Here is a 12,047-nt window from a genome sequence, read left to right as displayed (position 1 = left end):
CCCCCTAACCCAGTGAGTCAAGTCAGTGTCATCAGGAAGGGGCTGTCCACACCCTGGAGCACTGCAGAGTCTCCTCCGAGGCTCCCCAAGGCTCATCATGAAGAAATCCTGTCCCACACGGAGGCCCGACTGCAGCTGATGGGCTGCACCCCCCAGAAGCGTCCAGGTAACAGAGGTGACAGAGGCTGAGGGACTCCCCGATTAACAGAGACCCACAAGGAGACTACGAGCGCAATGGCAGACTGAATCCGATCAGGAGCAAACAAACAAACAGCTCTAGAAATAACATGATCAGGGCCAGGTGCAGTGGCTCATGCCTGTAATCCCAGCACTTTGGGAGGCCAAGGCGGGCGGATCACCTGAGGTCAGGAGTTCGAGACTAGCCTGGCCAACAAGGTGAAACCCCATCTCTACTAAAAATACAAAAATTAGCCGGGTATGGTGGTGGGTGCCTATAATCCCAGCTACACAGGAGGCTTGAACCTGGGAGGCGGAGGTTGCAGTGAGTCGAGATCACGCCACCGCACTCCAGCCTGGGTGACAGAGCAAGACTCTGTCTAAAAAAAAAAGAAGAAGAAGAAAGAAAAATTAAAAAATTTTAAAAAAAGAACATGATGAGGACAACTGGAAGAATATGGACATGGACCACATCGGCCCCACGTGGAGTCTCTCAGGCGTGGTCCTGCTTTGGGTGTGTGCAAGAGTGTGCCCTGGGCTCAGCCAGCACTCTCAGGTGTTCAGGCGTCAGGCTGTCTGGGAGAGCTGGAGAGAGCACAGATGTGAGTATCAAGGACTCTGGTGATTTTGGGGCCTCAGATGCCCCCTGCACTGCTCTTGCAGCTTTTCTACAGGCTTAAAATTTTAAACCAATGGTTGAGGAACAGAGAGCACACAAAACCTCTGAGAGGCTACCCCTGCTTCCCTGCGGACCCGTCCCTGCCCCAGCTGCGCCCTTGGGCACCGCACCATCCCCCCCGCCCCCCACAGCAAGCCAGCCAGGCAGCCTGGATGGAGGGGTCAGTGGTGGGAGAGCACACGTTTGGAATTCGATTTCTTGGACTATTTCCTCTAAAATCTTTCCTTTTTCTTTTCTCTTAGTGCTTTCCAAGTGCCATTGCCAGTCATGTGACAGCAGAGTGTCCCAGCAAGTGTCTGGTGGGTGAACCCCTCATCCCTGGGTGCCAGGGACCCACTGAGCGGGGCCAGGGCCTGGCCCAGCCCTCCCTTGGTGCCATGTGACCAGGCTCCAGCCCGAGAGAGAACGCAGTGACTGGGCTGCAGGGCCTGTGGAATGAGGAAGGTGGGGTTTGTGGGAGACGGAGGCTGGCCCGCCCAGCAGGGACTGTTCCCAGGGACAGGCAGACCTGAGCAAGGTGGTGTAGATGCTGGAAGCACTTGCTGTGCCTAACCCATGGAAGGAGACCAGTGTCTGAGCATCATCTGCACCTCCTAAGGCTGGTTGATTGTTTTTTGTTTTTTTTTTTGAGACGCAGTCTCGCTCTTGTCCCCCAGGCTGGAGTGCAATGGCACGATCTTGGCTCACTGCAACCTCCACCTCCCGGGTTCAAGCGATTCTCTTGCCTCAGCCTCCTGAGTAGCTGGGATTATAGGCGCCTGCCACCACGCCCGGCTAATTTTTGTATTTTTAGTAGAGACGGGGTTTCACCATGTTGGCCAGGCTGCTCTCGAACTCCTGACCTCAGGTGATCCACCCACCTAGGCCTCCCAAAGTGCTGGGATTACAGGTGTGAGCCACCATGCCTGGCCGAAACTGCCACAAACTGGCGATGGGATACGAACTGGTCGATTGTTAATGGCTGCTGCCAAAATGTGGGCCCTGAGTGCTTTGCAAGTTGACTGCCCACGCTTGGCATGAGTGAAGGCTGTCTCTGAGACTTGATGGGTCAAACAGGAAGATTTGGGGTGGGTTAAAAGGACAGACTTCAGAGCAGTGAAGGAGGTGACCCATTGTGGAAGGGCTATTTTTTCGAGAGTGGAGAATTGCAGGTAAATGTTTTTTGTTTCTTGGTTTTGTTTGTTTGAGACAGAGTCTTGCTCTGTCACCCAGGCTGGAGTGCAGTGGTACAATCTCAGCTCATTGTAACCTCTGCCTCCTGGGTTCAAGCGATTCTCCTGCCTCAGCCTCCCAAGTAGCTGGGACTACAGGCATGTGCCACCACGCCTGGTTAGTTTTTGTATTTTTAGTAGAGATGGGGGTTTCACCATGTTGGCCAGGCTGGTCTCAAACTCGTGACCTCAGGTGATCCGCCCTCCTCGGCCTCCCAAAATGCTGGGATTCCAGATGTGAGCCACCATGCCTAGATGGTAAATATTTCAAAACTTGTGGCACTGCGCTGTGAATGAAAAGGCAGGCTGGTCATGCCTGTAATCTCAGCACTTTGGGAGGCCTAGGTGGGTGGATCACAAGGTCAGGAGTTGAAGACCAGCCTGACAATATGGTGAAACCCTCTCTCTACTAAAAATACAAAACAATTAGCCAGGTGTGGTGGTGCACGCCTGTAATCCCAGCTACTCAAGAGGCCGAGGCAGGAGAATTGCTTGAATCCAGGAAGCAGAGGTTGCAGTGAGCAGAGATTTTGCCACTGCACTCTTGCCTGGGCTACAGAGCGAGGCTGCATCTCAAAAAAGAAAGAAAGGCAGGCCGGGTGCGGTGGCTCACGCCTGTAATCACAGCACTTTGGGAGGCTGAGGTGGGGGGATCACCTGAGGTCAGGAGTTCAAGACCAGCCTGACCAACATGGCAAAACCCTGTCTCTACTAAAAATACAAAAATTAGCTGGGTGTGGTTGTGGTCGCCTGTAATCCCAGCACTCGAGAGGCTGAGGCAGGAGAATCGCTTGAACCTGGGAGGCGGAGGTTGCAGTGAGCCGAGATCGTGCCACTGCACTCCAGCCTGGCGACAGAGCAAGACTTGTCTCAAAAAAGAAAAAGAAAAAAGGAAAGGCAGAGGTTTCAGCAGGAGTCATGCAGGAAACCAGCTTGGGACTATGCCCATGAGTGCCCGGCCATGCCCCCCACCGAGCCCTGGCCACGCCTCCTGTCCTGGGCTCCCAGGCTCGGGCCATGGTCCTGCAACCCGCGCTTTTTTTCCAGGTGGAGGTCCTGATTGCCATAAGCAGCCTCACGTCTCCGCTGCTGTTCACAGCCTCTGGATATCTGTCATTCAGCATCATGAGAATCGTGGAGATGTTTAAAGATTACCCGCCAGCCATAAAAGTGAGTTGTATTTTATTTCGGAGCCCTCCAAACATGCGGTACTCTGCGTGTTGGCCTGGCCCTTGCTGGCTTTGCCTGGGACTCTGGGGGCACCGGCTTCAGGGACAGCTCCAGGTGGGGCCTCCTCCACTGTTCCTGGGCAGTGGTGACCGTGCTCCCCACTGCCAGCCTGGCCCCAGGGCCTCGGGGCCTCGATTCCGCCCTGTATCTGGGGCCACCACCTGCTTCACAGGGACCTGGGACCCCCTCTGTCCCTGAGCCCATTTTAGAATCTGTCCTGGGTTTATGAGACATGCTTTTCGGATTTGCATCAGAACTGCATTGAGTTTAATGGGTGAATTTAAGGAGAATTCAAAGTCCTGTTACTCTGAGCTGGCTCAGTAGGAGCTTATCTCCAACACGACTTCTAAGGCTCAGGCACGTGTAGCTAGATGTATTTCTTAGATACCTAGTGTTTTTTTTGTTTGTTTGTTTCCAGTATAAGTGGTTTTGCCACCCAAATCATTAGAAGACCTGTATTCAAGCTGTTTGCTCCAGGTCAACATGCCTGTGCTGATGGGGAATGGAGTAACTGTCTGATGGGGGATGAGTAACTGTCTGATGGGGGATGGAGTCACTGTCTGATGGGGGATGGAGTCACTGTCTGATGGGGGATGGAGTCACTGTCTGATGGGGGATGGAGTCACTGTCTGATGGGGGATGGAGTCACTGATGGGGGATGGAGTCACTGTCTGATGGGGGATGGAGTCACTGTCTGGTGGGGGATGGAGTCACTGTCTGATGGGGGCGTGGAGTCACTGTCTGATGGGGGATAGCGTCCTCGGCCTCTCATAGGTGCTGGGATTACAGGAGTGAGCTACAATGCCTGGCCCAGGGTTTTTTCTTCACTTCTCATGTGTTTGCTTCGCCCACTCCTACTCCAAATATTTTGTTTCCTGTGACATTTAATATATGTCTTACTTCATGTTGCCTTACAATATGCATATAATTGTTCACAATTACTAGAGACAATATTACCACCCAGGGGCCGTCTCCTGAGTGAGCCTGAGGCTTCCCTTTTGTCTTCAGCACGCATTCTGCTAGGAGGGGACGGCTACAGGCCAGTGAAGTCGGCCCCTTTCTGTGTGGGGTTATCCCTCTGGGTTCGATGCCCCATTGAGCTTAATGGCCTCTGGTTGTATTCCATTTTAGGGCTTGGTGCTTTTTTTCTTTCTAAAATGGTATTTTTTGAATATATAAAATATTTCTGTGGTTCAAAAACCAAACTATAAAAGATGCGCTCAGAGAAGCTGTGGTCTCGTGCCTGACTGACCTGCTCCTCTTATGGGCAACCAGATGATAATTTTTTTCCCTTTCTTACAAAATAGCTTGTATACTAGAATCACTATTCTGTACCTCGCCTTTTTTTTTTTTTTTTTTTTTTAAGACAGAGTCTCACTCTGTCTCCCAGGCTGGAGTGCAGTGGCACAGTCTTGGCTCACTGCAACCTCTGCCTCCTGGGTTCAAGTGATTCTCCTGCCTCAGCCTCCAGAGCATCTGGGATTACAGGCATGCATCATCACGCCCGGCTAATTTTTGTACTTTTAGCAGAGACAGGGTTTCACTGTGTTGGCCAGGCTGGTCTTGAACTCCTGACCTTAAGTGATCTGCCTGCCTCGGCCTCCCAAAGTGCTGGGATTACAGACATGAGCCACCGTGCCCAGCCATGTACCTCGCTTTTTAGTTATGTATTTACTATTTTATTTTTCAGAGACAGAGTCTCACTCTGTTGCCCAGGCTGGTCATGAACTCCTGGGCTCAAGCGATCCGCCCACCTTGGCCTCCCGAAGTGCTGGGATGAGAGATTCCTGCCACCGTGCCCGGCCCCTTGCTTGCTTTTTTAAACTTAATAGTTTATCCTGGCGTTTTCTCGATACCCAAGGGGATCAGAGCTCTTCTGAATTCCTTCATCGCTCCTGACTGCCCGGTCAACCCAGCCAGTCCCTAGTGATGGAAACTGAGTTATTTCCAACCGTCTGCTACTATAAATAACTCCTCCGTGAACAATCTGCACGCATCTTCCTTTTGAATCCTCAGCGCGTCTTTAGGATATCCAGCTAGGAGACTGCTGGGTAGAGGGTAGGTGCAGCTGTCATGCTGTTAAATCTCAGTGACCTCCTCAACGGGGGCCGTCCACCTTCCCTCCTGTCATGATGTGAAGGTGCTCACTTCTCCACAGCCCCCCACAGAGGGTGTCACGCTGGGGTTCGGTGACAGGTGGGAGCACCTCCGTCTCAACGTGGGTGAGGACGAGGACCTCTTACGAAGCATGAGGGCGTCTGCATTGCTTTTTCAGTGGACTCTGCTCGTGTCTCCTGCCCATTTTCCGCTAACCCTGGTGCCTGGGGAGACCAGCTCCATCTGTGATGGAGGATACAAATGGCGGTCTCAGCCTGGCGGCTATTTCTTGTTCTGCTTGTTGTGATTTTTGTTATGTGAAAGCTATTTTTTTAAATAGTTAAATTGATTAATATTTTCCTTAATGGCTCTGGATTTTTTTTTTTTTTGAGACTGAGGAAAGCATAGGCTTTGCAATAAATGGTGTCTCAACAACTGAAGAGCAAAGACCACATGGGGCCCGTGCCTTTACCATCCTCCAGGGTAAACTCCAGCTGGAAACACAAGTACCAGACTCTAATAATGCCTTAAAATCCAGGCCGGGCGTAGTGGCACATGTGTGTAATCCCAGCACTTTGGGAGGCCGAAGCAGGCGGATCACCTGAGGTTAGGAGACCAGCCTGGCTAACATGGTGAAACCCCGTCTCTACTAAAACTACGAAAATTAGCTGGGCGTGGTGGCAGGTACCTGTAATCCCAGCTACTGGCGAGGTTGAGGCAGGAGAATCGCTTGAACCTGGGACGTAGAGGTTGCAGTGAGCCGAGATCGCGCCACTGCACTCCAGCCTGGGTGACAGAGGGAGACTCTGTCGCAAAAACAAGTTTTACGTTAACTTGAGAAGAGCTGTTAATTCTGTTTCTTCTCTTATGTTTTGTAGCAGTGACATTGGATAGATGTTTGGCTCTTTTGTGTGTTAACATTTAGTTGCTTTGTTTTTCTCGAGCCAACACTGGAAAGCTATCCATGGGCACAGAGGGTTTTGGGTGCTCTGTGGTCACTGTCTGGCCCCCTGCATCCTCGGCCACTCCCTCCATCCTCTTCCCTGCTGAGCTCACTGCGCTGCCTCCTGCCCCTTCCTTCCTAGCAGCTGGGGCTCGGGGTGAAGCTGTTGGGGGTCTGTGCCCCCATTCCCCCAGGACGGCTGCCCCCTGTCTCCTCTGCTCAGGATCCTGCTGACACGGAACGGTCAGCGCTTCTGCCACCCGTGGACGGTCTCTCTGGCTCCGGGACTGAGCCTTGCGCGTGTTGGAGCAGGAGGGGTGGAGCGACTTGACCGCTAGCAGCCAGCACTGTCCACAGGGCCTGGCAGTGGCTCGGTCACTTTTATTCCTGGGCATTGAACACAAGCTGATGGAATTTAAAGCAGAATTGACCTCGTTAATTGAGCTAGAATGATTATCATCAGGTTGTTGAAATAATGCGTTTGGGTTACTGGGGCTCCGACTCGAGCCCTGGCACCTGCTCTTTGTGAAGGCCGCAGGCACGAGGGAGCTTTGGTCTCTTGGGCTGGAGGGCGGCTGGGCCACCCTGCTTATACCTCCTTCCGCCTGCAGCCATCCTACGACGTGCTCCTGCTGCTGCTGCTGCTGGTGCTTCTGCTGCAGGCCGGCCTCAACACGGGCACCGCCATCCAGTGTGTGCGCTTCAAGGTCAGCGCAAGGCTGCAGGGCTCATCCTGGGACACCCAGAGCGGCCCGCAGGAGCGCCTGGCTGGGGAGGTGAGTGGCCTGCAGGGGGAGGGGGTGCTGGGGAGGTGAGTGGCCTACAGGGGGGCCCAGCCAGGGAGGTGAGAAGCCTGTGGGGTGGGGGGAAGCTGGGGAGGTGAGTAGCCCACAGGGGGGCCCAGCCAGGGAGGTAAGAAGCCTTGGGGTGAGGGGAAGCTGGGGAGGTGAGTGGCCCACAGCGGGGCCCAGCCGGGGAGGTGAGAAGCCTGTGGGGTGGGGGGAAGCTGGGGAGGTGAGTAGCCCACAGGGGTGCCCAGCCGGGGAGGTGAGTGGCCTGTGGGGTGGGGGTGGTCGCTGGGGAGGTGAGTGGCCTGTGGTGGGGGCGCTGGGGAGGTGAGTGGCCCACAGGGGTGCCCGCTGGGGAAGTGAGAGGCCTGTGGGTTGCGGGGGCGCTGGGGAGGTGAGAGGCCCACAGGAGCGCCTGCTGGGGAGGTGAGAGGCCTGCGGTGGGGGCTCCTGTCCTGGTGAGGGCCTCCGAAGGCCACACAACGCGACCCTCGAAGATTCATTGTGCCACTTTGTATTTTGAAAAACACCCCAGAAAAACCCCAAACTAAAATGTCTTTTTTTTCTTTTTCTTTTTCTTTTTCTTTTTTTTTTTTTTTTTGAGAAGGAGTCTCACTCTGTCACCCAGACTGGAGTGCAGTGGCATGATCACGGCTCACCACAACCTTTGCCTCCTGGGTTCAAGCAATTCTCCTGCCTCAGCCTCCCGAGTAGCTGGGATTACAGGCGCCCACCACCAAGCCCAGCTAATTTTTCTATTTTTAGTAGAGATGGGGTTTCACTATGTTGGTTAGACTGGTCTCGAATTCCTGACCTCGTGATCTGCCCGCCTCGGCCTCCCAAAGTGCTGGAATTACAGGCGTGAGCCACCACGTCCAGCCATAAAATGTCTTTTGAAAATACAAACACAAAGCCTAGGTAAACCCAGACCCATCCCTGGGAAATATTCTAGACGTAATGCTTTCAGATTTGCTCTTAGAGACACAGAAGAGGGCTTTGTGAGGACTCCCACAGGTCCTGAAGTTTCCTTCCCTGGTCCCTGGTGGGGATGCGGTTCTGCAGGGAAGGCAATGCCCACCCAGCCTGGCACGTGGGGCTCCATAAAGCTGGGGTGTCAACAACTTCTGGCTGTCACCCCCTGAACAGTGTTCCCCCGGGCCCTGCGTACTGTCTCACTGCCCCCACAACTGAAAGGCAGAGGCTCAGCGTCTTCCCCCCACCAAGCTACGGGTCCTGGCAGTGCTCCCCTGGGCAAATCTGCCCGCTGACCCTCAGGTGCAGTGACCACTAGGACTGTCACCTTGATGCCCAAACACCCGGGCAGCCACTCAGCGGGGCTCTGAGTCGCTGCTCTTGCCCTGCACACCCTGCCCTCCTGTGTTCAGCACACCACCGGCCTCAGAACCTCGGTGCAGAGCCTCCAGTGCCCGCTAAGTCCTGGAGGATGCTCTCTTGCCCTTAGCTTGTTTCTCAGCCGACCCCATCGCCCCCACCCTCCACCCTCCCTACTGCTGTTCCCTTAACCTGCCTCCTCAGCTGCTTTGCTACCGTTTTTCCTGGCTGTGGTCAGTCTGCCTGCTAGGACGGCAGTCCCTGGGCCTGAAATGAGACCCGCCTGGGTTTCTGTTGTGACCAGCAAGGCCCAGAGTCAGACGCATGAGGTGCTCTCCCCAGATCCCAGAACTGCTGGTCTCAGGGGCTCAGGGTGGACGGCTGGGACTCAGGGCGGGCAGCTGGGGCTCAGGGTGGATGGCTGGGGCTCAGGGTGGGCGGCTGGGGCTCAGGGTGGGCGGCTGGGGCTGAGGGTGGATGGCTGGGGCTCAGGGTGGGCGGCTGGGGCTCAGGGTGGGCGGCTGGGGCTCAGGGTGGATGGCTGGGGCTCAGGGGCTCAGGGTGGGTGGCTGGGGCTCAGGGTGGACAGCTGGGGCTGGCGCTGTCCTCCCTTTTGCCTGGAGGCATCAGGTCACCTCTGCCTTAAGTGTTTTCTTCCTCGGCCATCAGGCACATGCCCAACCTTGGGCGGCCTCCCCCGGCTCCCCGCCCCAGAGCCAGGGCAAGGGGCCGAGTGAAGGGCTATTGCATCCCAGACTCCGTAGAGACTGTGTGTGCGGGGGGGACGCAGGCGTTTCTGGGACACTGAGGGAGGGAAGGCCTTTATCTCTTTCCACGGAGGCCCAGGGGTTCGTTTCCCCACTTCCTTCACGTTCGAAGAAAACTCCTGAATGCTGGCCGCTCGCTGCCTGTGGCCGAGTGGCGTGTCCACCTTCCCGCCGCACAGGTGGCCCTGGTGAAGTAACACCTTTCCTGTCTCGGTCGCAGGTGGCCAGGAGCCCCCTGAAGGAGTTTGACAAGGAGAAAGCCTGGAGAGCCGTCGTGGTGCAAATGGCCCAGTGACCACCAGACGCAGAAACCGGGTGGCAGCTCCCAGCCTGGCCCCAAGCACGGAAACGCACAACTCCTAATCGCCCCGAGCTACTGCTTCTAACACCTCTTTTCCCTTGTGTGAGGGCAAACCAGGCTGCAGGTGGGGTTTTCACTTCCTAGGGTAGTTTAATTTTAAAATAGGCCAATGTTGGCTAGTCTGTGCCTCAGTCAGATCAGTCAGCTCCGAGTGGCTCCCGTGTCCTAACAGCAGGAGCATGGCCACAACTTCCCAGGCCGAGGAAGGGCCCCTGCCTGGGCCTCTTGAGAGCCCCACCCCTGAGCTGGCCCCAGCTCCTCTTCCTGCTTCTCTCGTGGCTTGGGCTGGAGTGGGCTCTGTGGACCTGACCGGGGGTCAGACCGTGGGTCCCTGCGTCTCCTGCCCACTCTGACCCGGCTTCCTCCCTCCACTCTTCGGGTCTATCCCGGGTGCTCAGTCAGCCCAGTGGGATCTTACCCACTTCCCTGCGAGGTCCACCTGCCCCAGGCTCAGCCTGCCCAGCGGCTCTTCCTGGACAGTGAGAGCAAGGCTGGGCGCCTCTGTCCTGGACCGGGAGCCACGGGGGCCCCTCCTCCAGAGCCCAGGCGCAAGCGACACAGGCTGCCGCTGCTCTCCCAGGTGAAATCCACACCAGTCCACGCCAGGTCACCCGCCCTGTCTTCCTACTTAGACCCAGTCATTCTAGAGGGATCCGCCGCCACACTGGCCAGCCCACGTCCTGGGCACGGCCAACGTCCCGGGCTCTGTCATGCCCAGCTTGGAGGGCCACATGGCCGCTGCCCACGTCCTGGGCACTGTCATGCCCAGCTTGGAGTGCCACGTGGCCGCTGCTGTGACAGGCAGTGTTCTTGGGGGTGGGGCCACATCTAAGGCTTTGTAAACGGGCTGGACCACGTCTCCCTGGCCCCAGTGACCGGGGGAAGCTGAGCCCCTCCCTCCTGTGTTTGCTCCCATTACTCAAAATGCAGGACAGATCAGGTCAGAGCCCAGGAATTCTCACAGGTTCACCCAGCCCCCTCTACCTCCTAGCAAGTACTTTGTCTTGATCCTCACTGAGAAGGCCCCAGGGCCAGCGGTCTTCTCCATCTCTGCTGTTTTGGGGTCTTAGGGTACAGCCCAGGCAGTCACTGCCCACCTGCCAGGCTGCAGGGACAGTTGGGTGTGAGAATAACACTGGCTTTGGGTAGTGCCATGGCCAGGAGTGGGTTTCCCTGCGTCTCCTTGTCCCGAGGGCACCTGGGTCCTCCCAGCTGACATGGCAGTAAATCCACAGTGAGTTGGGGCGACTGTGAAACTGGGAATGCTGTTATTTTGGTAATTACTTTCCAGCAGATGTTTTCCTTCACAGTGGTTTTGTTTCTTTCCTTCTGATCTGAGAAGACATGAACATTTTCTCTTTACTGCCGTGGGGTGTATTGACTGGTCCCGCATGGGCTGCTGGAAAGGCCTGGAGATGCATCTGTGGCCCCGGGGCCGTCAGGGTCAAAGAACCAGGAGGCCTGGGAGATGCAGCTGGATGGGGCGGCCTGCAGACCCTGCCAGGGGATTTGAGGACCCTCCCAGGTTTCTCACTGCAGAACAGGAGTGACTCTGGCTGCCAAGATACCTTCATGGTGTTCATGACAAGTGGAATCATTATTTTCAGCCATTCAAGGGGGATGCAGGCAAGACACCTCCCCAGCTGCTCCGAGAGGGGACAAGCCAGGCCCTCTCTGCAGTCCTCGGCAGCTCCGGAAGGACAGAGTCAGGGGCCGGGCAAACGCTTTGGCCCCAAACAAGCACGATGGTGGGAGAGGAGAGGCCGCTGTCACTGGCACTGGATGCAGACCCCACCCTGTCTGCAGGCCACCCCCACCTCCCTGCAGATTTGAGGCTGGTGGGGTCTGCTCCTGGGAATGGGGTGGGAGCCACAGGGACAGCACGGGGCGGGCTGATGTCTTCTTGGGGGCAGACCAGAAAGCTCAAGTTTCAGAGCCAGAATTAGACACTTGGAGCGTTTTTGCTGGCTTGCACTTTCTTATTTTCTCATTTTAGAGTGCTTAAAAAATCCGGACAAATGGGATTTAGAACTGTCTCTTTCAATCTACATTTTTGTTTAATACGCTTGAGCAATAAACACTGACTTGTAGACGTGGCTGTGGCTATTTAATATTGGGTCTCAGCAGGGTCAGCTCACTCGGGTCTAAAAACATCGGGACACAGGGAGGAGGGGCAGGTGGAGGGAGGGCCAGCTTTTCACTCACCGATTTGTGTAACCCCTAGAGGCCAGTACTGGGGGCTGGTGAGAGCCCAGTGGCATTCTCCGGGGAAGAGGGAGGGAGCTGGAAAGGAACCACCCCCGCCAGGGGACGCGCCCACTCCCCCCACCCCCAAGTCCCCCAGCAGCCCCTTCAGAGTCGGGGCAGAACCTCCCTTTTGGGGTGTCTTGGGAAGTTAAATGCAAAATAAAGTTGATTTAAAACCAAATGAAGACATCTAGGCTTTGGAAAGTTGCCATGAG

At 55.7% G+C, this 12,047-nt stretch overlaps 1 protein-coding gene across 3 annotated transcripts in view; it reads left to right on the top strand.

The window, feature by feature from the left end:
* Positions 1-11,685, top strand: part of MLC1 (modulator of VRAC current 1) — a 31,373-nt gene extending 19,688 nt beyond the window's left edge. For 2 of the 3 annotated variants that reach the window (XM_054543841.2, XM_024240102.3), the window contains 4 exons: positions 1,099-1,155; positions 3,115-3,237; positions 6,949-7,113; positions 9,445-11,685. In XM_054543841.2, the coding sequence (XP_054399816.1) occupies positions 1,099-1,155; positions 3,115-3,237; positions 6,949-7,113; positions 9,445-9,519 (420 nt within the window). In that variant the 3' untranslated portion in view covers positions 9,520-11,685. Of the gene's footprint in view, positions 1-1,098; positions 1,156-3,114; positions 3,238-6,948; positions 7,114-7,732; positions 8,032-9,444 lie in introns of those variants that run through there. The other variant, XM_054543840.2, reaches the window with a different exon arrangement.
* The last annotated feature ends 362 nt before the right edge of the window (positions 11,686-12,047 follow it).

This window comes from Pongo abelii, chromosome 23 (genome assembly GCF_028885655.2).
Source record: "Pongo abelii isolate AG06213 chromosome 23, NHGRI_mPonAbe1-v2.0_pri, whole genome shotgun sequence".
NCBI lineage: Eukaryota > Metazoa > Chordata > Mammalia > Primates > Hominidae > Pongo > Pongo abelii.
Note: the sequence above shows the minus strand (reverse complement) of the source record. Positions and strands in the feature narration are given on the sequence as shown.